This window comes from Fusarium phalaenopsidis (genome assembly GCF_050370095.1).
Source record: "Fusarium phalaenopsidis strain FUZ10S chromosome Unknown contig_32304, whole genome shotgun sequence".
Taxonomy (NCBI): domain Eukaryota; kingdom Fungi; phylum Ascomycota; class Sordariomycetes; order Hypocreales; family Nectriaceae; genus Fusarium; species Fusarium phalaenopsidis.
In genome coordinates this window covers 2,432,157-2,455,796 of record NW_028145404.1, presented here as the reverse complement: position 1 = coordinate 2,455,796, position 23,640 = coordinate 2,432,157, and the positions used below count along the sequence as shown (strand labels likewise).

Genomic DNA, 23,640 nt, shown 5'->3' with positions numbered 1-23,640 from the left:
TAGGGACAACTGTCCTACGGTTGGAGTCGCCGCAACACACAGGGAAGTTGAGGTGAAGCTCCAATCCATTTGCAATGAGCCATACGAGCTGTGGCAATATGTTAAAGTCCATCGTTGAGAAACGGTGAGAATAGGTGGAGATTTCGGCTTGTGATGCGCTAAACAGTCTGGTCATGTATATAGTCGAGTCGAGATCAGACGACAGACGTCGTCAACAATATGACGAGTCGGTTACTCAATCATGTCGATATCGTCAACCGCAGCAGCTGGAGCTTGAGCCTGAGCCTGGGCAGGGGCTGCCTCGGTTCCGTTGGATGGCTCCGTGGTTTGCGCGTTGCCTCCGCCAAAGTAGTCCGCCATTTCCGCATCCAGCTCCTCCTGCGTCTTCTTTGTGCGAGGGTTACCTCGTCCACCACGACCTCCCTCCTGATCCCTGCCACCGTCTCTGCCACCGTCTCTGCCACCACCGTCTCTACGAGCTCCGGGACGACGACCACCCTGGCCGCGCCGCCGGGGCATTGGGCTCCTCCGGTCACCTCCTTGTCCAGGAACATATCTATCAATTCCCTTGCGAGCTGCTTCGTCCTCGTCATATCGGCGGTGTGGTGAATGAGATCGCGCCCTGTCTCCTGGAGCTGAAATGCGCTCTGCCAAGGGGCGACTGGGCATGACAGCTGTATCGAAGGGGTTTCTAGCAGGGCCACTGGGAAGAAGTGTCAATCGAATAGGTTGTCCTATATGTTTTCGTTAGAAATGTCAGAGAGCTTGAATAGCAAGTATTCCCGCGTACCGTTGGCATTGGCGCCGTCAAACTGTCGAACCGCCTCTTGAGCGTCTTCTTTCAGCTCGTAGGTCACGTAGGCCGTTCCCTCAGATCGTCCGGCGCGGTCATATCGCAATTGAAGTCGAACGACAGGGCCAATTCTGCGGAAGAGCTCCTGCAACCATAGTGAGCAACTATTATCTGATCGCATGGTGAATGGATGCGCGTACATCGAGGTCATCCTCGGTGAGGTCATAGTGGATATTATCGACTCGCAGTTTTGAGCCTTTGGACTCCCTAAAGGTTCGACTGTTAGGAATAACCTCGTTCGTGTCGATCGTCTGACTTACTGGTCAGGAGACTCGCGGCGCCGACGTGGAGCGGGTCCTCTGCGGCTGTCTGCAAAAGGTGAGACTGGGGAATCGTCAAGAAAGGTTCTGAGTAGTATTACTGTTCTCTTCGTATCGGTCATGGACCCATTCACTATCTCCAATTAGCAACCGGACGGGGCAAGAGGTGTGAGGGCGGCTACCTGTCGAGGTTTCGCGATTCGTCTCGGAAGGACTGTATGTGGGAGGGATGCTCTGGTCAGCAATAGATTTCTCAGAGTGGAAAGCCGTTCAATCGACAAAAGCTCCGAGCACCGAAGGATGAGTTGCGAGGAGGGTTGTAGAGGTCGAGGAGGCATCACTGGAGGATGAGAGGGAGGATAGATCAACCTGGATAGGCATGGTCAGTAAAGCGCGGCGGAGAAGGCGAAACCGCGGGGGCAGGAACAAACCGACCTTTCTGACGCCGTCGCGAGGGTAATCTTGGCGCGGCTCACGCCGGCGACCCTGGCCGCGTTGGTTGCGAGGCCGATTGCTGCGCTGGTAGTGGCGATGTTAGCTGTGGTCGACAGCGCAGCGCGACGCAGGAACTGCGGTGGGCGGCAGAACCAAGTGCAGCGACTTACAGTTTCGGCGATGATCTCGTCAAGGCCACGGTCCATCTTATCAGCCATGTTGTAAGGATTTCTGGGGAGACTTGTGAGTTTCAAAGAGCCTCTCGTGGTGTAGAAAAAAAAAGTTGGTGAGAAGGAGAGAAGAAGGAGGAGCGCAAGGCGACTTCTCATGGAGACGGGACGGACGCGGCTGGCAGGCGCCCGGTGCCCGGCCAAGCTGGCTGCTGCCACTACAGAGCGCCGAGTCCAAGGTACGTACCAGCCACAGCCACGCCTTGACGGTTATGAGCGGCGTGCAGGTGTGGGGGCAGCATATGTTATTCTTTGTTTGTAGATTACTTGTCGTAAATTACAGTACATAGATACCTCAAATATCAAATTTTAACTATAAAGCCATGCGTAATCAGCTCTGAAGCGATTGACATGGACACTGCAATACCTAAAGTACACACAGTAAAAGTCATGGCAGCGCAAGGACACGCCGATGCCCAAGCCACATCTTAGGCGGGCGATTAATTATCCGCTCATGTCCCAACTCCCGCTAGGCCTATTATGGGACTACCCCAAATCTGGAACTCTAAGCTGTCCTGTCGTATCCCTTTGGCTGGCTCTCGCTCGTGTGGCAGGCCGGCGCCCTAGTAGACCAGAAACCACCTTTTCGTATTCCTGATATTACCCCTTCTTCGGGCTGACCGTCGTGATCTTTCCCTCTTTTTTTCTTCCTTTCTCATTCCTCCCTTGTCAAGGATCATCGTTTCTCGGCGCGGATATTTGTTGGTTCCTTCTCCGCCGTCCTCTCCCCGTCGCGGCGCACCTCGAACTAAACCTCCAACTTGATGCCCTCGTCCAGCTCGCGATAGCCGGTGCTGTCGCACGCTCAACCCAACACTGTCTCCCTCTTCACCTCTCTAAGCGCAAAGCAACCCAGACGAAAGACGGCACTCATGGCTCGCCCCATGGGGTCAGTCCGCCTCAAGAAGGGGAATCCTTCGACCCTCGCCCTCGGTGTCATCCTCTGCATCTTCATCATCGTATTCCTCGTCTCGCCCTCGGGCAAGTCCGTCACAGCCAAGCGATTCGAGTCGGTAACCGCAGAGCATCATCTGTCGCCTCCTACGTCGCCGTACCGAAAGTCAAAATCGCGATCTGGCGTCCCATTCAAGCCACCACCCGTCGCGCATTACAACCTTAACAATGTCACCATTACCACTTCGCCCATCGAGAACCGAGAGAATGTCCTGATTCTCACCCCCATGGCCCGCTTCTACCCCGAGTACTGGGAGAACCTGTTGAGGCTGAGCTACCCCCACGAGCTCATCACTCTGGGCTTCATCCTCCCCAAGACCAAGGAGGGCAACCAGGCCACAACTGACCTGCAGGAGTTCGTGCACAAGACCCAGAAGCACGGCCGCGAAAAGGACAAGTTCAAGAGCATCATTATCCTACGACAAGACTTTGAGCCCGCCATTGTCTCTCAGGATGAGAGCGAGCGACATAAGCTGGCGAACCAAAAAGCCCGTCGCGAGGTCATGGCCAAAGCCCGCAACTCTCTGCTCTTCACCACTCTTGGGCCGGATACTTCTTGGGTTCTGTGGCTGGATTCTGACATTGTCGAGACACCGACCTCGCTCATTCAGGATCTGGCTGCTTTTGACAAGCCATTGATTGTCCCCAACTGCTTCCAGCGATACTACGATGAGGAGCACAAGCAAATGGCTGAGCGACCATACGACTTCAACAGCTGGCAAGACAGCGAGACTGCGCTTGCCCTCGCCGCCAAGATGGGTCCTGATGAGATTCTCCTCGAGGGATACGCCGAGATGGCGACTTACCGCATGCTGATGGCGTACTTGGCGACTGATGGAGGAGATCCCAAGATGGTGATTCCTCTCGATGGAGTTGGAGGCACCGCTCTCCTGGTCAAGGCGGACGTCCACCGTGACGGCGCCATGTTCCCTCCTTTCCCCTTTTACCACCTCATCGAGACTGAGGGATTCGCCAAGATGGCGAAGCGATTAGGCTGGCAACCATACGGTCTCCCCAACTATAAGGTAAGCATCCAGTATCCGCCAAGTGAATCCCGTATCTAACAAGATGGCAGGTTTACCACTATAATGAGTAATTTCGTCGCAGCAAGGCCACATTGGGAATCATGAACCAATTCCTTGAGCAAACTTCTTTTCTTCACGACTTGTCATGCCAGAAGACGACGAGCCATGCTGCACCAGACCGGACGAGTGGCTCTCCCATTCGCTCTACTGTAGCCATCCATTGCTGGGCAATTCATGTTTCAAATCGGGCGGGTTCAGGCCACGGCGTTTTTTTTTATAGTGTATCCTTTGAAAACGAGGGAGGATGACAAAAAGTGAGGCTCGAATTCCAGAAGCAGAAGTGAGAAGAGGAGGTGAGAGAGATGCATTAGCTGGCATCTCTTGTACTCGAATTGTTTCTACGCATTTTGTAAAACACAGATCACGGGGCGGAGTGAAAGCAATAGTGGAATGATGGGATCGGTTGGGGATAGACGGGCATCTATGCGAGTGATTTTTTGACTGTTGTTACCATCTTAGAAGAGTTTTTGGCCACGAATCGATGGCAGACCTTGATTTGACGGATATTTGACCATTGTTACTGTCTGTCATCTGAGGGGAGTTGTGTGTGTGTTTGGTAGCTGAAAGATTGTTCATCATGCCCGCTGTCGCTCAACCATCCCATCCATTCATTGTAAGAAATCCAAAAGAAATATCTGAATATCCCAATCTTGTACATCCAAGTCATGATATGAATGCCCTTGTTCCTAAACTCCATATTAAAACTCACACCCATCGAAGAGTATATCCCAACAATAACTTCCTTATTCATACAGATGCCCCCTAGGGCCCATCATATCTTCCATCCGAGTCTTTGCACCAAAACTCGACCAACTTTCGCGTGCCCAGCTCATCCCCGCCGCGCAGGAGGGCCGCAACGTCAACGTTGAGAGGGCTATCCGTCTCGGGGCAGCCGAGCAGCATGCGCACGGCGCGCACGCACTCGAGGACACTGTAGGCGGGCGTCCAGGCGTCCTTGAGCAGGTCGAGGCAGATCTCGCCGTTCTGCAGGGCGATGTTGGGGTGCACGATGGTCGTGACGAACGTCATCTTGGGGGGCGCGAGGGGGTATGTCGTAGGGATCGAGATGCTGAGAAGCCAGCGACCCTCTGCCAAAGAGTTAGCTGATGTATTTCCGCAAAGGGGAGAAGATTTCTAACCATCGTAGCCATGTCCAATACCCCGTCCGTTGATGACAGCCTCCCACTCCATCAGGTTGTCCTCGCTGACGGGACCCAGGCGCTCGATGCCCGTCTCATCCTTTTGTTCAGTGCTCCATGTATCCAGTTCCTTTATTAGTCGCCGGCTGGCGCTCCTTGAAACGGATGGTCCTGCAGGTGTCGACATGACTGAATGCGAGGCTATGCGATGACGGTATCGGTGCTCGGCGTAGTATCTGACGGATGGAATAGATGCAGAGCTTTGGAAAGGATTCACTGGCTCGGCTGGTAATGGATCAAGGGATGAATGCGCTCCTTAACTATGGAGATGAACACGGCCTGGACTGGGGTCGTGGACTGTTCGTCGGCACTAGAGCTTGGATGCTGGAAGCTCGGTTTGTTGCCCAGCTCGACAGGGATAAAGGCGGGTGATGATGCCGAGGCCGGATGACCTACGTAGCTGCTACGTACACGTCTATCGAGGGGACGCACCCCCGTGGCTGTGCTTCTGTGGCTCAGCAGAAGTGGCGCTTCCTCATGACAACTTTCACTCCCGCGTCTATCATGTGAAAGTCAGAGTCCAAGATGCCCATGGTCACTCATCAGACAAGACAATTAATCACGATTCATGCCAGTAATTCTTCGTCACTTTTCATTTGAATATCTAAAACTCCAATTTTGGGGACTGATTACAATTTGATTTAGAGTAGATAGTCTATCAATGTTGGGTAGACTTGAGCTCTCTCGACAGGGGTATCCTTTTCACTTCTTTCGCCGTCCACCACCACCACCTCCACTTCGGACTGGCTTTTTCTTGGATGAAGTCGAGGCACGAGGTGGATTCCTCCTTACTGGATGGGCCTCAGGCTCGGCCTCTGCTTCAGGTGAGGGCTCGAGCGTAACGGCAGAACCTCGTCCTCGAGGGACGTCCCTGATCTGAGCCCCGTTTCCGACATCGTCGCTGGAGCTTTGTTCCTCTCGGTGTCCTCGCTCAGAGTCGTCCTCGCTACCCTCGCTTTCTTCTTCGCTTGAACCATCGCCAAGACCTGATTGAGAGCCCGACTGACCCCAGGCCATAGACCCGGCACCTCGCTGAGGATAGCCTGTTTGTGGAGCTCCCGAGAAGGGTCTCCGAGACGAAGCCATGGGGTTTGCCTGTTGAGAAGCCGCAGTCTGGTACTGGAAGACATCAAGGGCAGCCCGACTTGAAGTAGGAGACATTCCTGGTACCGGGATATCTCCATAAGGGGGGGCGGCCGCGTCTGAAGGGTGACGGCTGCTTCGTTCATCCCGCGCCCGACTGGCCGCCCTCTGAGACGAGGTAGTAGTGCCTGAGCGTCGTCGGCCAGATGTTGATGGGGGCGGGAAATAGCCCATGGGAGGGTAGCCTTGGTGATCTTGGTCGCCGTGGTTGCTGTTAGTCGACGACGAATGCCGAGTCCGTGATTCTTGCCGAGACTTCTTCTTGCGCGAGCCTGGATCGAGCTCAGTCAAAGGCACCGCGACCCGTTGATCTCTGCGCTTCTTGCTCCGCTTCTTTTTCTCGGCCTCCGCCATGCGCTGGCGATGGCGCTCCAGAGCCGCAATCTCATCCTTGTTGAGACTGACATCTGTTCTCCCCTTGGCCTTGGCACGATCGATGCGGCGCATCGCCGACTGCACCAATGCCTCCTCCCGATCCCTGACGGCCAACTGTGCCAAGTACTCCTCAAACTCCTCATCCTCGCTGCTCGACGAGCCATCCTCCGAGTCATCCTCCTCCGAGTCCACATAATTACCCCTGCGAACCACCCCGCGTTCTCGATCGCCCATGTCTACACCCGTGAATCGAAGAGCGTCGCTGGCAAAACCAGCCGCAGTCCCCGAAGAAATCCCAACGCCTTGTGTATTCGTTTCATTATCCTCATCTGAACCCAACTCCTCCACACGAGCGTCTCCCTCTCGGCGCCCGTGCGACGCAGCGTCCCCGTCTTGTCTCCTCCGCCTGCGCCGCGATGGTCTTCCCCATTGGGGCGCAAATTCGGGAGCTCGCGGCCGACCACCTAGACCGCCTCCCCGGAAAAAGCCTCATCGATGGGCTTGTCCATAAATGCGGCGTGGCCAATGATGGTCACGCCAGATGCGCCAACCAGCCAGAGCATGGTCGAGAAGGGCGAAGCCCACAGACCAAGAGGCACGGCGATGACGACGAGTCCAGTGTAGAGCTGAGACGTGCTGGCACGGAAGGTACCAATCTCAAGATCATTACCGTCGAGGCGGCCAATGATCCACATGCCGGCGACGACAAAGATGATGTCGAAGAGCAGGACCCAGTTGGTAAGCAGAGCATAGATGCTGAGCATGACAAAGATGACAGCATAGTTGCTCGAGAAGTGGCTCAGGTTATAGTTGACGCGCGACTGCATCTCGGCAAAGTTGGCGGGCTTCGAGACTCGCTTGACGTCGAGGAACTCGGACAGAGGTCGCAGGTTGGAGAAGCGACCACTGAGAGGACCAGAGCGAAGGCCCTGGAAGCGCTCACCGAAGTTGATGCGGGACGTGATGACGTCCAGCGGGATCTGAATGCGAGCCATGGCGATTGATTTTTTGTGATGTAGAGTCGTAGATAGGAAAGTGTTGGCTGTTGAGCTGGCAAGTGCTTGGTGTTGCACGAAAGGTGAATACTTTATGGCCTTGGAGAATAGGCAACGAAATTATCGATCAGGCACGATGACGAGGTCGGTTGCGCGTTCAAGAATAAAGAATGGAGACGCTTAGCGAGCTGGATGAAGCGAGTTAGCAAACAAGCAAAGACGCAGTGAAAGAGGCGATGCTGAGAATCAGGCAGCCAGAGAAATAAAGGACAAGCTGGCCCCTGGGGAGGGAGGAAAGGGAGACGAGGCGCAAGTATATGCCAGCCAGCTACAACGCTGACGGCAGGAACAAAAGGGGCTAAATGTGTCCAACTTACCAAGACGTGAGTTTGCGAATAGACAGACAACAACAGAGTTTGTTGGTTGATAGAAGAGAGTCAAGTTCCAGAGCACTCAATGGAATGTTGCTTGTTGAAGTAGGGGGGTGAATCTGTCGGCGAGTACAGATTTCAGATAAGATTGGGCTTTTTTTGGGTTTTTTTTACTCGGCTCGTAATTTGCTAGGGACGCGTCTCCTGTCAGCTTCAGGGGGCCATTACAGGGGGTGCTCAGTGATTCAACTGCCAGCTGGAGCCCGGGAAAGCCACTGGATGTGTGATCTCCACAGGGGGGGAGGGAGTACGTACCGACTTCGTGATGTCGACGACGGGAATTGGTATGGATCAGGCTTGGTACCCAGATGATGATGATGAAGGAGACCCAGCGGAGAGGGTGAGGAAGAAACGAGATTGCCACTCAATGCCCGACTGAGTACGTGTAATCCTCAGCCGGGGCGGGCTGGCAGCCCGGGGAGCCTGTAACAGAGCCTCTCTCCCTAACAGAGAGAGAGGAGAAGAAGGAGCCTCTTCTATCGTCGTATGTAGTCTTCCCCTCTCAACCCAAACAGATGAGGTTCAAGGGGAGGGTTGCCATTGACTGACAATGGAGAAGGAAGAAGGAAGGGGAAAAAGAGGGAAGCAAGAGAATTGGAGCTCTCCGCCTTTTCTTTTAAAACATTGAGAAGAACCTGATGGAAGAGAGAGGCCCAACCACTTTGCACACCGACCCAATTCCGACGGAATGGATGGAGAAACTTTTTTTTCTCCTCTCTAGGACCTTCTCTGTGTAAACTTGTTTGCACTGTAGCGTAGCTTGTAACTCTGAGGCCAGCAAAGAGCCATCCCCGCGACGCTTATGCACGCGACACCAGTTGGAGCGAGCCAAGTGGAAGACGGGGAGCGTCACCGCTTTTGACGGATACCACCAAACCACATGTTGATCAGGGCATGGCTGAGGGGGAACGTGATGTTTTTCTGGTCAGTAAATTCGAGGACATGTTTCTTTGCAAAAGAATTACATCCATAGCAATATCAAAAATACAATCCCTTCAGCCCGGGATAGCATCATCTTCACTTCTCGTCTCTCTCCGCCGTTTCATCGTCACACACGATCCGCGATCCAAGATCCACTTCTCGCAAGCTCCATCGGAGAGCTTCCTAAGCTGCCCAACCCACAAACACGTTGATCTCTGATCGAAAGATTACCCACTCCCCAACCCCCAGTAGACAACTGAGCCCATCTTTGGGACCTTCTGTCCTTGGCACCGTGAGACAAAAGAGCGGGAAGAGGAACACATCTCGACGGATAGAGAAACTCGACATGGTAGAGACAACACAAAAACTGCATCTTGCATCGGTGGTCTCACATGCTTGAGCCCCATTACAGAACGAACTGGGCCAAGATCCCGCACCCCCGGACCACTTGGCCGGGCAGTTCTGAGATGCGAGAGCCGAACCATCCACTACGGATGAGCCACATATAGAACCTCGGAGAAGCATGATGGATCCATTGGAGGACGGGACTTGTTGCTGACCGCCGCCAGCTGTCCGTGTGTGAGGCAAAAGCAACGCTCGGCCGCAGATTGCTAGACCCATCTTCACCGCGAAAACATATGCCCCAATAGCAGTTCCTGTGGCCCAAAAGTCTGGCCAAAGGTTATCTCAGCCTCAAGTTTGCTGCCTGAGGAAGGGATACGTTGGGAATGAGCAATGTGAAACAACAAGGCATTCATAGGCACTCAATTGTTAATTAATACATTTCATTGGTTGTGCTTTTGGCCGTTTCTTTCGACGTGACAGTAAAATCTCCAGTGTCAACTGGCAGAGTCAAAAAGAATCCAAGTCTATCATGGCCATCCTTGATGAGCCGCCTCTTTATTAGCCCTCCCTCTCTCATCCAATCCGTCCCATCCACCAGCTAAACAAATGCTCGCTATGCCTTTGGTCAAAGCTGCGCAACGAAAAATGGGGTATATGTGAATCACCAAAGCCACCAGAAGAAACAAAAAAAGACCAACACCCACAGTACACATCACATCTCACACCTCGAAAAAGTAATCCTCGTCCAGCCCCTCCCGGCTTGGAATCACTCCGGCTCCGGGCACCGGGCCCTCGAACGCCGAGTCCATCCTCACGTTCAGCAGCCGGATCTTGAGTCCGTACTCGCTCACCAAGTTGACCAGCTTGTTCGTCTCTGCCGTGATGGGTGCTTGGTTCAACAGCATCAGCAGTCCATCCAGCCACTCTGACGCCAGGCTGTGGCTCAGCGGCCATAGCGTAAAGATCGGCTGCTCTTTAGCCTCAGCCCCTCTTGCTGCGTCCGCCGGGTTGACGAAGCTGTAGATGGTGATCTTGGTCGTCGTCTTGGGGACTGCCCCCGAGTTCTTGCCCGCCACTTCACTCGTCGTGCTCTTGGCGTCTTCGTTTGCCGATACGTTAGAAACGACTGAGCTGATAGTGCTGAGATCAACCCGTTCTGTGAGAGCATCCAGATTAGGGTCCTGCACCGTCTGCTGCTCAAAGTCGGCGTAATGCAGATATCGCCGGTTGTGGGACAGTTTCGCATATCGCCACGGCGTAGGTGTAAATAGTCGGTGCTTTGCTGTCCCGTTGATGTCTCGCTTGGGTGTCGGCTTCGAGAACCATGACCCCTGGAGGAGGCATCGAATCCTCTGCTCCTTGACAAACTGCAGCGCCTCCTGCTTGAGTTCCTCCCTCACCTGCTGTAGATGTTGACCCCATGTGGCCTCAAACGACATCTCGAGTAGCTCCATCTGCTGATCTCGTAGTCGCGATATGTCATATTCTTGCATCTCTTCCTCCATCTCCATCACATCCTTGGTCCTCGTGGCTCCCCCGACAACCTGATCGACTAGGATCCGTACCAGCTCGGCAACCTTGTCGATATCCTCTTGCTCCGCGCCCGTGACTTTCCATACTCGGAAAAAGGCATGCAAACCAGCAGTGTGTAGCCGAGACCACTGAAGCAACAGGGGCCTAAACAGCCTATCGTGATCCTTGGCCTCCAACAACTGATACCCCCTGACGTCGTCCAGATCCGTCTTGTCGATATCGAAGTGGTCGTACAGTATCATGGTGACCGCAAAGCTTGCCCTGGCAACGGGACAACGTTCGGATGCAGGCTTCCCTGCCTGTTCCAGCAATAGCTTCTGAAATCCATCCTCGTTCTTGCGCACATAGTCCGTCAGATCCATCATACCCAAAAACCCCGTCATGTCAAACTCTTGCGCAGGGCTCTCCGTCTCAAACCCCAGCCTCCTCCACTTTTCCGGGTTGTGTCGCCTGCTTCCCTTCCTCGTCGACGCCTCGTGTAAGTCGTGCGCCGGGAAATGCCCGTTTACGGGGACACGCTCCGGCGCACTCGCCAGGTGCAGCCCCTTGAGAGCTCGTCGGTGCTCTGGCCGCTCCAGGTCAACGTCGACTTCGCGCCACTTCCTCAGTAGGACCTTGGTTAGCGACTGGAACTCCAGCATAGGGTGCGCCAGATCCTGAAGCGCCGAGCTCTGCATCAGCTTGTACACCGCCTTGATTAGACCCAGGTCCTGCAGCCGCTTGATAAACTTGGCCCACTCCTCCCCGGAACCCGCATTGGCCTTGCCGCCACTCATGGTGCTGTCACTCGACACGGCGTCTCGGATGAGTGCGTTGATCAGCATCAGAGCGTTGGCACACAGGGCATGATCTGCGCTCTGCAGCTGCTGTATCACCAGCTCAAAGAACTGCGGGTACACGGCGACGGCGGGCTTCAGCGCGCGGAAGCCAAAGGTTCCTGGTGTTCGGTTCGCGGCAGCGGTTCGGCTGGTGGACTGGGAATGGCTGACGAGGGCGACGAGGATGGACATGGCACCCCTCAGGATGTTGACGAGCGGGTTCGTGACGATGAGTTCGACAACGCGCTCGACCAGGTCGCTGGCTGTCGGTCCCTCAAAGATATCCCACCCCATGTCCACCTCGAGCAAGCGTGTCAAGCTCTGGAGCGAGTATGCGAGCGTGTTGCCGCCAGCTGTCATGATGAGCCGGCGGAGGACGACCAGGCCGCCAGAGGATATAAAGACGTCGGCGAATGCGGGATCGTTGATGGAATTCTGCAACTTAAACACGGCCATCTTTCGTGAGGCGTCCTCATCGCTGGCCAGGCGCGCCAGCAGCGCGGGGATATCTGCTTGATCCATGGTCGTCGAGTATAGCACGGGTGCGAAGAGGACGAGGCTGAAAGCGACCGAGGAGGGTAGAGCAGGTTGGAATGGCCTATGGTGTCGTGATCATGGCCCGGCCGTCTCGAAGGAAAGGGGGTATCTCTCGCCCGCAAGGTCGAATTCGTGCTTGTACGAGTCGATTGTTGTCGATTCGGGGAGCACTACGTACTTAGGAGACGTCTTTTTGAGAGCGCCTGGCCTCAGCGTCCCCTACAGCACCTCAAGGTCCCTGTCGGATTTAATGAACCAATTGCCAAGAAGGGACTGGGGAAGCTCTTAGCCTTCAGGGGAGGCGCCTCGAGTTGCGGGCTTGTTTCAGGGAGACGCAATGGGATTGGGCAGCGCAATTCCGGGTTCTCGCAACTTCCCAGACCCTCATGGAGAAGCTCATTTAGCGTGTCGGGCCGCCAAGAAGGCGTCTGTGGCAGTGGTGGCTTGGTCAGCCACAGAACCTCCTAGAGCCATACACGTGACCCAGCCTCACAACGGTCTGTGGCGCATATTTCGTAAGGCTAGATGCCAATGCTCGACATCCATTCCCAAATCTTCCCAAGCTTTCCAATTCATCACCATCAACACCTCTTCGTCCTTGGCTCTTCCTCTACAGTATTCGCAATCATGGCTAACTTCCTCGCCTCCATTTTCGGCACAGAGCTTGACAAGGTCAACTGCTCATTCTACTTTGTAAGTCTCCCAGTCTTTTACGCGTCTGGTCTTTGGCAGTTACTGACTTGCGCACCTGTTCAGAAAATCGGCGCGTGCCGTCACGGTGACCGCTGCTCTCGAAAGCACGTCAAGCCGTCGTACAGCCAGACGATTCTTATGCCCAACCTTTACCAGAACCCGGCATACGACCCCAAGAACCGAATGAACCAGTCTCAGCTCCAGAACCACTTTGACGCCTTCTACGAGGACATCTGGTGCGAGCTTTGCAAGTACGGCGAGCTTGAGGAGCTCGTTGTCTGCGACAACAACAATGATCGTATGTTTCTTCATTTCCATACCTATCCTATCTCCAAATGCTAACATATGAACCAACAGACCTCATCGGCAATGTCTACGCCCGTTTCAAGTACGAGGAATCCGCCCAAAAGGCCTGCGACGAGCTTAATAGCCGCTGGTATGCCGCGCGACCCATTTACTGCGAGCTCAGCCCCGTTACCGATTTCCGCGAGGCCTGCTGTCGCCTTAACTCAGGCGAAGGTTGCGTTCGTGGCGGCTTCTGCAACTTTATCCACCGCAAGAACCCTAGCGAGGAGCTGGATCGCGACCTGCAGCTGAGCACAAAGAAGTGGCTCAAGCAGCGCGGTCGCGACGAGAAGAGTGTGAGCCGCTCCCCGACGCCTGAGCCTACGAGGCGACGATACTAGATGGTGGCGATGGGCACCACATCCGGAGTGATGGTGATAAGGAAACGAAACATGGAAAGGGTGGTACGGTCACGGCGTTATGGGACTGGGGTTTGATCATAGTAATTTCCCTACAAGGGTTCATGGATGTTTGCGAGTCCACGCATATTTTTGCTGTCACCTTTTTTAGCGAGGGCTGGTGTTGAAGCCTTGCTACTCATTGTAAACCCACTGATGATGAGATATGTACAATGGTATCCCTGTATAACTAATCCTGTTTCGCGCCGATGTTGATAATAGCCTGCCCCTGCCTCCGTCCTAATCCAATTCTTTCAAAAACAAAGCCAGTTGTCGCCGTCGTCTTGCCGCATCTAAGAGATAATCGAAATTCGTCCCCTTGTTTTATTGCCGTGTCGTGGATGGTAGTTCCTTCTTTAGGTCGTTGGTGAAGTCGATCAGGGGTCCGTCAGCCGGCTTGCCAGTCGAAGTCAGCAACGTCTGAATCTCGGACTGTTTCGTCACGGGCTCAGCGGGAGCCGGTTTCGCAGGTACTGGCGCAGCGGCGGGTGCAGGCGTATCGTCAAAATCAATCAAGTTGTCGTCGATGTGGTTCTCAACCGGCTTGGTCTCGTGCGTCTTGATGGGCTTCGCAGAAGGGCTGTGAGGTGGGATCATGTGCCGCTGGTCTGGCTTCTGGCCTTTGACAATCGGGTAAATGGCCATAATCTGCTCGGCTTGCTTGTCTGGGCTCAGGGTATGGTCACTGGGACTTGTCAGTCATCGTTGGCACTCTCCATATCATCAGCACTTACATAGTTGCGTTGATGACCCATTCCAGGTCTTCTTCGCCCTCCTCTAGGCCTCCAGGGCCACCATGAACCCTTCTGAATAATCGCGGGTGCCACTCAACGTTTTCCTGTGCTCGATGAGCAGCCTCCTCGCGTTGCCGGTCCTCGATCTTAGTCTTTTCATCCGTAGCAACCTCGTGGTTTCGCTCCTTGACAGCCTTGGCTGTCTTTTCCCAAAGTCGCTGTGACTCTCGCTCTTCTTGCTCCGCAATCGGTCGTACGGTTGGTGGTGAGGGCTTTGATCGGGTAGCGTTGAAGAACATTTCTCGGTGGCCAGTCTGCGAGTGTTAGTCAATCAAATCCTACCCAAACACGATGCCCTCACTCACCGTCGTATCCTTGATGTACATCTCTTCGCTCCACAGTCCAGACAGCTCAAACAAGACTTCGCCAGTGCTCTCTTTCTTGATTACACCTCCAATCGCGTTGTATGTGCCACCAACCCAGCCCTTTGTCTTGAAATCAACATCGGCAACCAGGTCAAGCTCAGGACATCGGACAAAGCTGTGGTCTCCGAGTTCGTATTTCATCTTGCCGAACAGGATTCCTCGAGCATACATGTTGGGTTGAGTCAGGATACTAAAATGGTTGTTAGAGATATTCACACAAGTTTCTGCCGCCAACGCAGAATGGTAATGTTTGTAGGCGACCAAGCAACTCTCCAACTGTCAAGGCGCAGGTTGACCTACTATTGCTCTCCCCTTGACGGATCCTTGCCGCGGTTGAGTAGGCTCAAGAACGCAATTCCTTCCATCAAACTGGCAGCAGAGTTTCCGAGGAACCGACTTCGGGGTTTGAGGGTGCCATCAATTCGAATGTGATGCTCAGGGGCCATGTAGAAATAGCTCGACTTGGGAGGATGGTGCGAGGTTTGTTCCGAGATGTAGTATGCGCGCTTGTTGCCCTCAAAGTCCCAGTAGCAGGTGAAGATTTCGCCAAGGATCGGGTTTAGAGGCTTCTTGACGCCGCTACAAGCCGTCAGCAGCTAGCGAGTCAATTCTGGGGATGGGAGAAAACTCACGGGGGACGAATATGCCATCCGCTGAGGTAAAACTTGACTACAGATACGAAACGCTCGACAGGATCATCTATGGTTGGAATATGGAGTAGCATTTCGGGGTGGCACATGAAGCTGCAGCCAAGACGTTAATGGGCGAGTTTAAAAGCTTGGAAAATGGGGAAATCACTTTGTGATGCGCTCGAGCATGCTGCGGGGTTCGAGAATGAAGGTAGGAAGGACGACACGACTCAGATCGGCTCCAGGCCGTAGTTGCGAGATGATGTGCGAGAGGACTTTTTGGATTAATGCTCGTTAGTCCAGGGTCACGGACGGGCACAACTGCGCAGCATCACAGACAGAGCTGAGCCAGCGTGGTCTAGGAACCTAGGAATCGCTCACCATTGCCCTGATCAGGCTCCACGACGAGGGTATCATCGTCAGCGTCGGGACCGCGAGGGTCTTCGTTCGAGGAGCGGGTGCCTGCGGGTTGCGAGAACCAGTTGGTCAACATGGCGACTCTTGACGAAAAAGTTGGAGGAGAGGGGCAGCAGAATTGGGAGGGGCAGAGAATCGAGGTGAAGCGGAGGACTCGGAGGTGGCGGGGTGGGGATGTGGGATGGATGAGCGGCGCGCTTCCGGGGAACGGAGGGGCGGTTCTTATTTAGAGCTTGGAGCTCTGACGCCGTCAGCTGGATGGGGATGGAGCTCAGCTCTGCAGAGGAGCGAGGTCTCGCCCGTATTCCGTTCCCGGGCTGTGAAGCCTGCTTTGAAGCTTGTGCGCCCGCCCGCAAGCATGATGAACTGTTCAGAGCGGACAGGCAGACTCACTGCTACTGCCAGTCCTTCGACGACCAGGCACCGAAACGAGGCCCATGACCATGGCTCCAGGCTGCCACCTGTACGCCTACGTAAGGTAAGGTAGAGTAGAGATTGTTTGATTGCCGGTGGGGTACTATCGGCGAGGAAACAGGCGGCGACGATGAGCGACGACGACGAGATACGCGTTCACGTTGTTGTAAACGTCTTTGCTTCTGACGCAACAGACGCACGCGGGAGGGCGGCCCGTGGGTACAGCTCGAGCTTTGTTGGGTGCGGTGGGGGGACGTTTTGATGGATGGACGGATCGAAATGTCGTTGGGGGCAGCAGTTCGCTGCGAAATAACCTATGCTGTAGCGTAAATACTATGGCTGGGATGCAGGTTGCGAGCGACAGTGGGCAGAGAATTGAACGGCGCAAATGTCGAAAATGGAGGATGAAGTTGAAGAGGAAGATAAGAGGTGAAAAGACGCATCCAGGGAACCTTAGTTTTTGGATGTTGGATGACGGAGCGGATGGCCCGGTAAATCAATCTGCTACTACGTCGGTGACGACACTGCAGTCATGGCCCCGGACAAGGGAAGGTGCAGTAGGTGTAGGTGTAGGTGTAGGTATAGGTGTACTGTAGGTACCACTGATCCACGCCGTCAGGTTTCCTTCCAAGGCAAAGACGCCCGCGGGAAGAGGTCATGAAGGCAACAGTGAAGTAATGGCGCCGATACCTCCTTTCTACGTAGTAGTACCTCCCTCCCTCCCGCTGTACTCAGGTCTGGTACAGTGAAAAGGTGGCGGCTGTAGGTCCATGTGAGCTTGGACAGCTACAGACAAAAGCCAATCAGCACCAAGTCAGTGGTCCCCCGCGTTGTCAAAAAAGGCTGTCTCTTTTGTTCTCGCCTGTGACGTGGGAGGTTAGGTTGTGTCCCGTCGGAATCTTCAGATCCTTGCCCTGTCAGGTCAGAGCCGCAAACAGCCAGCGCGACAAGGTTGGTTTCTCCCCTTTCACCGCAAATGGAGAAGGGTTGGAATCTCGGTTGTCAGGCCAGAATTTAACGCGTATTCGAATAAATTTCGCTTTTGCCATGTCCTCGCTGCGCTGCGCTGGGGCCTTTGGGGTTGAATACGCGGACCGCCAGGTTCCATTCATGGGTCGGGTGTCATGAGCTAAGGCACTGAGGCCAGCCATCTTGGCTACGTCAGAAGCCCGAGCACCTGGGAACCGTTCTCAAGCTGACTTCAGAGTCGAAGCTGGTTCATCCGTTGTCCGCATTCAATAGTGCCTATCTAGCTGACCATTCTTTCCTTCACTCACTCTTCAAGACGCTTGTTCAGAACCATCGTCTCACCGCTTGCTCTCTTACCCACTCTCTTGCACGACCAAAGCGCTCATGGTCTTCTGCCATCTCAATCAGTGTCACTGCGATGTAAGAATGAGCATGACCTTGTCATGATCCTTCTCCTCCATCCATTATCCAAAACGGGCAAGCGCCGGCCCCACACGGAGCACACAGTTGAGTCTCGGCCCGGCCCCCCTCCCCGAGCGCCTCCCGGTCTGGCTCGACCGACCCTCATCCACTCACTAGGACCCGTGGTCTGGGCTCGCTATCAAGCTCTCACCACGTAAAGAAACCGAGGCACCTCGCTAATCTGCAGCTTCGCTATTGTTGGGCTTGCCGTTGTTTTAGTCGTTCGACTGCTCTTGGTATTATTCTGTCTGCTTGATATCCTGCTTCGATAGCGACAGCTCGACAGTTGCGTCTATCCACCATTCAATTCATCCCAGCGTAATTGAATGGTTCATCTAGTTGCAGGGCCGGTCTACAGTTTGGCCCCTCGCCCACTTCTGCCTCGCTAGAGATTCAAACTTGTGATATCTCCGCTCCAAAAGGTACCTCGCTGCTTGCTTCAGCTGACATTTTCTGGGGCCGGCCGTTCCGCCTCAACTGAGAGGTATCATGTGTGTCTGAGCTCCATTTATCAAGCCAGCCTCCTCCGTTTCTCTCAACGCCGCGGCTGATATATGTGTCCTGAATTCCGTTCCAACTCCTTCTGTACGGCATAGTCATCCACTTGAGTCTCCAAAAGCGCCAATTTTCTTCCGCTGACTGGTCTCATCTTCTTTGCTTTTTCTGCCAGACCCGCTCGCTCCTCGGCCTTGGAGCAACCCCGGACCTCCGATAGTGTGCTTCGGGCAGACCTTACAAACCGATACACCGCCCCTTCGTCTTGGGCGTTGGATCCCCAGGGATATCTCCTACACAATTCCATAGCTCCAACTCATTGTCACATGTCTGGTCTCATTTCTTCGACACTCATTCATTTCAGTCGTGAAGACATTTTTGAAGAACCCTTAACTGGCGCTGGTAGGCACTGGGCCAATGCGTCTCGGTCTATATCAATCGTCAGCCGCTGTGTTTGCCTATCATCATGTGGTCCACTTACCGGACTCCTTCTCAAACAGGATGGAGATATCATCGTGCTCGCCCGGTAGATCCGGGAGGTCAAGGCAGACAAAAGCCATCTCATCGTAGTCGCCATCCTTGTCTGCCGGCAGACGTGGCAGGGGGAACTTGGCGTCGACAAACTTGATACCCGATTTGCTGCTTCGCTGGACGCTCTCGTAGACATCCGTGCCTTTAAGAACAAAGTTCATGCAGTGTCCATGGTGGAAGTCCTCAAAGAAAGCCAAAAGCTGTAGCTGCTTGTCCTCCTGCTGAATGACTTGGATTCGAGTGTATCCAGCCTCCCACTTCTTATGAATCGGCACCACCATTCGGCGCCTTGAGATGGCAAAGGTCACTGCCAGCGCATCAAAGATAACCTCGAAGCCAGTCATGGCAAATTGGAAATCATGCAGGTCCTTCAAGTTATTAAACTCAAACGTTCGGATAGTTTGGTTGTGCCGCAATAGCTGGAGCCCATCCGCCATGTTCCTAGGGAGCTCCTTGGGCACCTGCGCCTCCGAGACCGACATGGTCATGTCCTTCTGCGGCTGCCGGAGAACCCGGAGCAGCTTGGCATTGGTCACTTCCAGCCTCACGCGCAGCTCACCTGGAGCTACGTTGATGCGGTCGGCGACGTTGCCGTTCTGATAATCGAGCACCACCTTAAGCCGGTCTGCCAGGACAGTTGGTGGTACATCTCCGCCATACTCGTCGTTAACAACTCTGACGGCCTTCCAGGGCATCCGACTAAATGGTGCCAGGCCCAGGGGGTCACGAAGAGTTTGGGCGACATTGAAACTCTTGATTCCCATATCGGCATATATCTTCTCGTCGTGATCCAGGAATGTCCCTGTAAGCAACGAATGGAACTTGATCCTCGCCTTCTCGTCGCTAAACACTAGGACCATGCGGCCCTTGGATTTGCCATTCTCGTATTTGACAGTCAGGGAGGGGGCATCCCCGTCGCCACGGAAGAAACCGAACTGAATAGGCTGGGCTGGAGAATAAGAATGCTGTACTCCGCTCAGTGTCCTCGTCCTTGGCCCCGACACCACCGCAACCCGGAACCCGAGATGCCATGTGCGAGGACCTGCAGGGCCATTCTCCTTATATAGCTTCTCAAATAGAGCCACATCACAGTGAGGGACTGGCTCCTTAGGGAATTGGCGAAAGTTGGGATCGGCATCCATGACTTGGAATGATCGCAAAGTCGACCTGAACACCATGTTCTCATCACTCCGGGGGAAGAGCGAGTTCTGGACCTTGGTTCCAAAGTCGTACATGTTGTATAGTATCCTGAAGTCCTGCTGAACCAGCTGGATGGCTAATTGGAAGCCACGGCGTAGTCGGACGTCAACTGTGCAAGTGTCGCTTCGCCAGCGTATATCGTCCCACACTGGACCGACATTCTTACTCTCCTGAATAGCGAGCTGCATGTGGCCGTTCTGGCTAGCCAATACGAACACAAGTCCGGTAGATTTTTGTGGTCGAACCATGGAAAGCAGACACGGGAAATACAGCCTCTGAGCATCATGGCCCTGCTCCATGAGATATACGTCGGCCTGTACTCTTCCATAGTTGAAGTTTTCGGTAGTGTCTCCGATGGGGAAGGCATCCAAGAGGCGGAGGTTGGACATTGGGCTGGTCATGGCTGTGAGGCCAGAACCCCAATTGCCTGAAAGGAGGGCAATCATATCCTGACTCAGGGGTGGATACTCGACCCAGATGGACTTGTCGATAGTTTGGGGTAGGAAAGCATCCTCAGGGGGCAAGAATCCGTTTCGCTTCATCGACATGGACAGCTTCTTAAGCGACGAAACCAAGTTCTTGCTAACCTCGTCAATCTCAGAATCCGGTTCCAAGCCCTGTGACTGTGAGATTTCGGGGACAATCTGCTCCGAAAGCCAGAATGCCTTGGCCAAATTCGCATAAGCCTGCTGGCGGTCCCGGTCATTTTGCATCTGGCCTTGCGGGGAGTTTGGTCGTTCTCGAATTGCCACCTCCAAGCCCATACGGCCTTTCAAGAACCACCACAGGGCGCCCCTGGCGCATTCTGTAAGAGAGCAGGTAGATAAAGGCTTGACAGATTCAGCGTGAAGACGGAAAAGCTCGAAAAGATGCTTCGTTCGAGATATGAAGGTTTCAAGTGCTTGCTCTGCCGCTGCAGAATTTCCATCGCCAACCCTGATAGACAGTGATCTAGACGCTATTTGAGGAGGCGCACGCTGAGAGGCGATACTTGGCTCCCTGGACAAGTTCTGCGGCTCTGGTGTTGGAGCTGCCGCAGGGGCGGAAGCAGGAGCAGAGATAGGAGGAGCAGCTGGAACCATAGTTGGCGGGGGAGAATATCCAGTCGTCGAGCTGGAATGGACTGAAGCTGCGGGACTGTATGAAATATTGGGCTTCGAGATCTGAGCTTCGGGTGACGGTGGTCCTCGTCTGCGCGCTGTATCAGGAGAAGCGGAAAGGGGCTCAGCAGAATGAGGGTCGTCCCAATTGTGAGAAGACGCAGATGTAGCGCTGGCCACACGAGCAGCTTCGGCGAACACTCTGCCTTCAGCTTCGCGCATCTGCGCAGAATGAATCTCGATAAATGATCTCCTGTTCTCATCGTGTCTCGCGGCCGCACCTAGGAACCTAGCGGGAGATCTCTTCCCGGGGAGGAGCGTGTGGTGCTGAGCTGATATAGGAGAGATCAGCTCCTCAGACTTGGAATCAGGATCAGGGCCAACATTGGGCTCATCGTCGTCAGACTCGGGCTCGTAGATGGAAGAAAAGCCTGTCTGAGTTCGCAGCAGTGGCTTCGGCCTGAAGTCGTCCACCGCGGGAGCACTTCTGGGTGTACCTGCATCTGAAGGTGGTGGAGGAGGTCGCCCTGGGGGAGATGCTGGCTTGCGAGGTTGTGGAGGTGGCGGTGGTCGGGCCTTCTTGCGCTTCGAGATCTCTATAGTTGGCGCCTCGGTTTCGTCGCCTCCTTCACCAATAACCTCTGGCACCGAATCGTCAAACCTAACAATAAGGCCCTTTCTGTTTGGTCGTGGGCTTCGTTTCGGGGTATTGGTATCGGGGCGCCCTGGTACGAGGGGGCGATTCTGTTGAGCTGCGTGGTTGACAGCTAGAGCTTGAGGGTAGCGTGAGATTGATGTGGTGTCGAGCTTCGCTAGCTTGGGTAGCGATGACGGCGGGGGAGGCGGGGGCGGATGGGTGATTGTAAGATTATCGGAGGAGCTATGGAGGAAGGCATCGACGTTGGCGGCGGACTGCTGCTCGGTAGCTTTGCGATCCTTTCCACCCTTAAAGAGCTTGCCCATGAGACGGTCTCTCCTTGAGGAGCGACCGTCAGGAGCCTGGACAGCGGACACTTCGTTCTCCATGAGGAATACAGTCGTGGGTAATGATCGGGAGAGACCTATGGCAACGTCATTGACTCTAGGAGGAGAGGTCGGGCGTTGATCGCGCCGAGCTGGCTGTTGCAGTCGAGCCGAGAGGTGTGATGTTTGTTTGAAGGAACAAAGACTTCGTTTATTGATCGCCGCCCGTTCTCGTAACGGTTCCAGCAACGGCAGAGGCAGGGGAGTCGTCCAATGAGGCTTGTTCTGGCGACACGAGAATCAACTGGCGGACATGTGGGGAGCGCAACGGGCGGTTGGAGGTGGCGCTCTTTGAGCGGACAGAGCGGCAGCTTCCAGCAGCTCTAGCGGTGTCGGCGTACGAGGTAACGGGTGCCGTCTGACAGCAGTGAGAGGCTCTGGGTCGATCTTGGTTGGCGCCGTAGCCTACGGGTGGTTTGCGAGTGAGGGAGTGTGGTCGTAGAGGTGATAGCGGTGGTGGTGAGAGTAGCTGTGCGGCGGCGGTGGGCTCTGATAAGAGGTCGTGTGCGGAGCTGGGGTGAGGTTGCTCGCTCGGTCGTCGTCGATGGCGGCGCGGGGAAGAGTGAAAGAGGTGAGGTGTCGTGTGGATGGTGTCGTGGCTCCGTTGCAGGCCTCCAGATCGAGAAGTAGTAAAGGTATCTGCAACAGAAACAGAGTCGGCCAAAGCAGAATACAGCAGGCTTCTTGGACTCTTTCTGTCTCTTAGAACCCAAAGCGGACCACGGCTGGGCACAGAACAGCACACAGCACGCCTAGGCAATTCCCCTTTGCTTTGTCGCCAGGGCACCGGGCTCCAGTTGCAAGCAGGGGCGAGCACCAGCAGGGACGGACAGGGACAGGGGATGGATAGGCCGGTCGGGAGCCCGCCAAGGGTCTCTCTGGTCTCTGTTTGACGGACAGTGACCTGGGCCCAAGGTCGGTACGTGGGTAAGTGTCTTATGCAAGACCGGAGGAGCGATAAATGGATGGATGTGGATGGCGAGAGCTGCCGCTGTACCGTCTGACAGGGCGGGCAGGCACAGGATAGGTGTGAGGTCAGCGAGGGAGGGGGATGGATCGAAAGAGGGATGTTGAAAGAGACGGGAGGGCGAGAGACTGTGTGCGTGTGCGTGTGTCGAGATCCAGGGGAGTTTCAGAGTCACAGGGATCAACATGGAAAGTGCCCTCTATGTAGGTAGAACACAGGAAGGTAGTCCCCAGTAACAAAAGACCTGACCTGAGCGAGCGAGCATCAACAACCACGGTCTGACCAGACTGGGAATCCCGTTGGGAGCGAGCACCGTCGCCTCGAATGCGCTATGGAGAGGTACATACACGTCAATGGGGTGGTAGCACAGCACAGGACCTGATTCTGGGTCAGGGGAGAGAATTAATTAATCGCAGATCCTACCTGCGTCCAACACCCAAACAAATATCCAAAGGCAATTCTTGCTGACAGAGATATCCATGGATGGCTCCTCAGGCGCCCATCCTTGGTGACGGACGAGGATGGAGATTGTGAGGGCACAGAGCAAGACCCTTAATTGTCGTCTGGCCTCCACTACCGGCCTCCACACACCCAATCTCTGTGTGTCGTCCGCTCTTCGTGCCCGTGTTAGTGTCATGATCAACTGCCTGTTGCGCAAGCTGCTGTGCAGAGGGAGGCCGATATGGACTGGATCTGCTTCATGGCTCCCTAGCGTCACCCGTAT

The 23,640-nt window shown here is 54.6% G+C and overlaps 9 protein-coding genes across 9 annotated transcripts; 2 read left to right on the top strand and 7 right to left on the bottom strand.

The window, feature by feature from the left end:
• Window positions 1-231: 231 nt before the first annotated feature.
• Window positions 232-1,766, bottom strand: LRP88_10035 (RNA-binding protein; the record flags this gene model as incomplete). The annotated part of the gene is made up of 6 exons (XM_083246508.1): window positions 232-734; window positions 791-938; window positions 994-1,060; window positions 1,110-1,177; window positions 1,393-1,482; window positions 1,545-1,766. The coding sequence occupies 6 exons, from the start codon at window positions 1,764-1,766 to the stop codon at window positions 232-234; spliced, it is 1,098 nt and encodes a 365-aa protein (XP_083097621.1).
• An 884-nt stretch (window positions 1,767-2,650) lies between these two features.
• Window positions 2,651-3,828, top strand: LRP88_10034 (mannosyltransferase complex subunit MNN9; the record flags this gene model as incomplete). Its single annotated transcript, XM_083246507.1, has 2 exons — window positions 2,651-3,757; window positions 3,808-3,828. 2 exons carry the CDS (start codon window positions 2,651-2,653, stop codon window positions 3,826-3,828), a joined length of 1,128 nt encoding a protein of 375 aa, XP_083097620.1.
• Window positions 3,829-4,579: 751 nt separating this feature from the next.
• LRP88_10033 (ubiquitin-conjugating enzyme/RWD-like protein) lies at window positions 4,580-5,143 on the bottom strand (the record flags this gene model as incomplete). The annotated part of the gene is made up of 2 exons (XM_083246506.1): window positions 4,580-4,905; window positions 4,957-5,143. 2 exons carry the CDS (start codon window positions 5,141-5,143, stop codon window positions 4,580-4,582), a joined length of 513 nt encoding a protein of 170 aa, XP_083097619.1.
• A 575-nt stretch (window positions 5,144-5,718) lies between these two features.
• Window positions 5,719-6,768, bottom strand: LRP88_10032 (uncharacterized protein; the record flags this gene model as incomplete). The annotated part of the gene is made up of 1 exon (XM_083246505.1): window positions 5,719-6,768. The coding sequence occupies one exon, from the start codon at window positions 6,766-6,768 to the stop codon at window positions 5,719-5,721; it is 1,050 nt and encodes a 349-aa protein (XP_083097618.1).
• A 230-nt stretch (window positions 6,769-6,998) lies between these two features.
• Window positions 6,999-7,529, bottom strand: LRP88_10031 (PRA1 family protein-domain-containing protein; the record flags this gene model as incomplete). Its single annotated transcript, XM_083246504.1, has 1 exon — window positions 6,999-7,529. The coding sequence occupies one exon, from the start codon at window positions 7,527-7,529 to the stop codon at window positions 6,999-7,001; it is 531 nt and encodes a 176-aa protein (XP_083097617.1).
• Window positions 7,530-9,945: 2,416 nt separating this feature from the next.
• LRP88_10030 (ELMO/CED-12 family-domain-containing protein) lies at window positions 9,946-12,099 on the bottom strand (the record flags this gene model as incomplete). The annotated part of the gene is made up of 1 exon (XM_083246503.1): window positions 9,946-12,099. The coding sequence occupies one exon, from the start codon at window positions 12,097-12,099 to the stop codon at window positions 9,946-9,948; it is 2,154 nt and encodes a 717-aa protein (XP_083097616.1).
• A 642-nt stretch (window positions 12,100-12,741) lies between these two features.
• On the top strand, window positions 12,742-13,493 carry LRP88_10029 (zinc finger CCCH domain-containing RNA-binding protein; the record flags this gene model as incomplete). The annotated part of the gene is made up of 3 exons (XM_083246502.1): window positions 12,742-12,807; window positions 12,871-13,105; window positions 13,165-13,493. The coding sequence occupies 3 exons, from the start codon at window positions 12,742-12,744 to the stop codon at window positions 13,491-13,493; spliced, it is 630 nt and encodes a 209-aa protein (XP_083097615.1).
• Window positions 13,494-13,874: 381 nt separating this feature from the next.
• Window positions 13,875-15,831, bottom strand: LRP88_10028 (OSBP family protein; the record flags this gene model as incomplete). The annotated part of the gene is made up of 8 exons (XM_083246501.1): window positions 13,875-14,241; window positions 14,293-14,325; window positions 14,378-14,598; window positions 14,650-14,899; window positions 15,010-15,288; window positions 15,342-15,452; window positions 15,508-15,628; window positions 15,720-15,831. 8 exons carry the CDS (start codon window positions 15,829-15,831, stop codon window positions 13,875-13,877), a joined length of 1,494 nt encoding a protein of 497 aa, XP_083097614.1.
• A 2,619-nt stretch (window positions 15,832-18,450) lies between these two features.
• LRP88_10027 (uncharacterized protein) lies at window positions 18,451-21,952 on the bottom strand (the record flags this gene model as incomplete). The annotated part of the gene is made up of 2 exons (XM_083246500.1): window positions 18,451-18,524; window positions 18,577-21,952. 2 exons carry the CDS (start codon window positions 21,950-21,952, stop codon window positions 18,451-18,453), a joined length of 3,450 nt encoding a protein of 1,149 aa, XP_083097613.1.
• Between the last annotated feature and the right edge of the window lie 1,688 nt (window positions 21,953-23,640).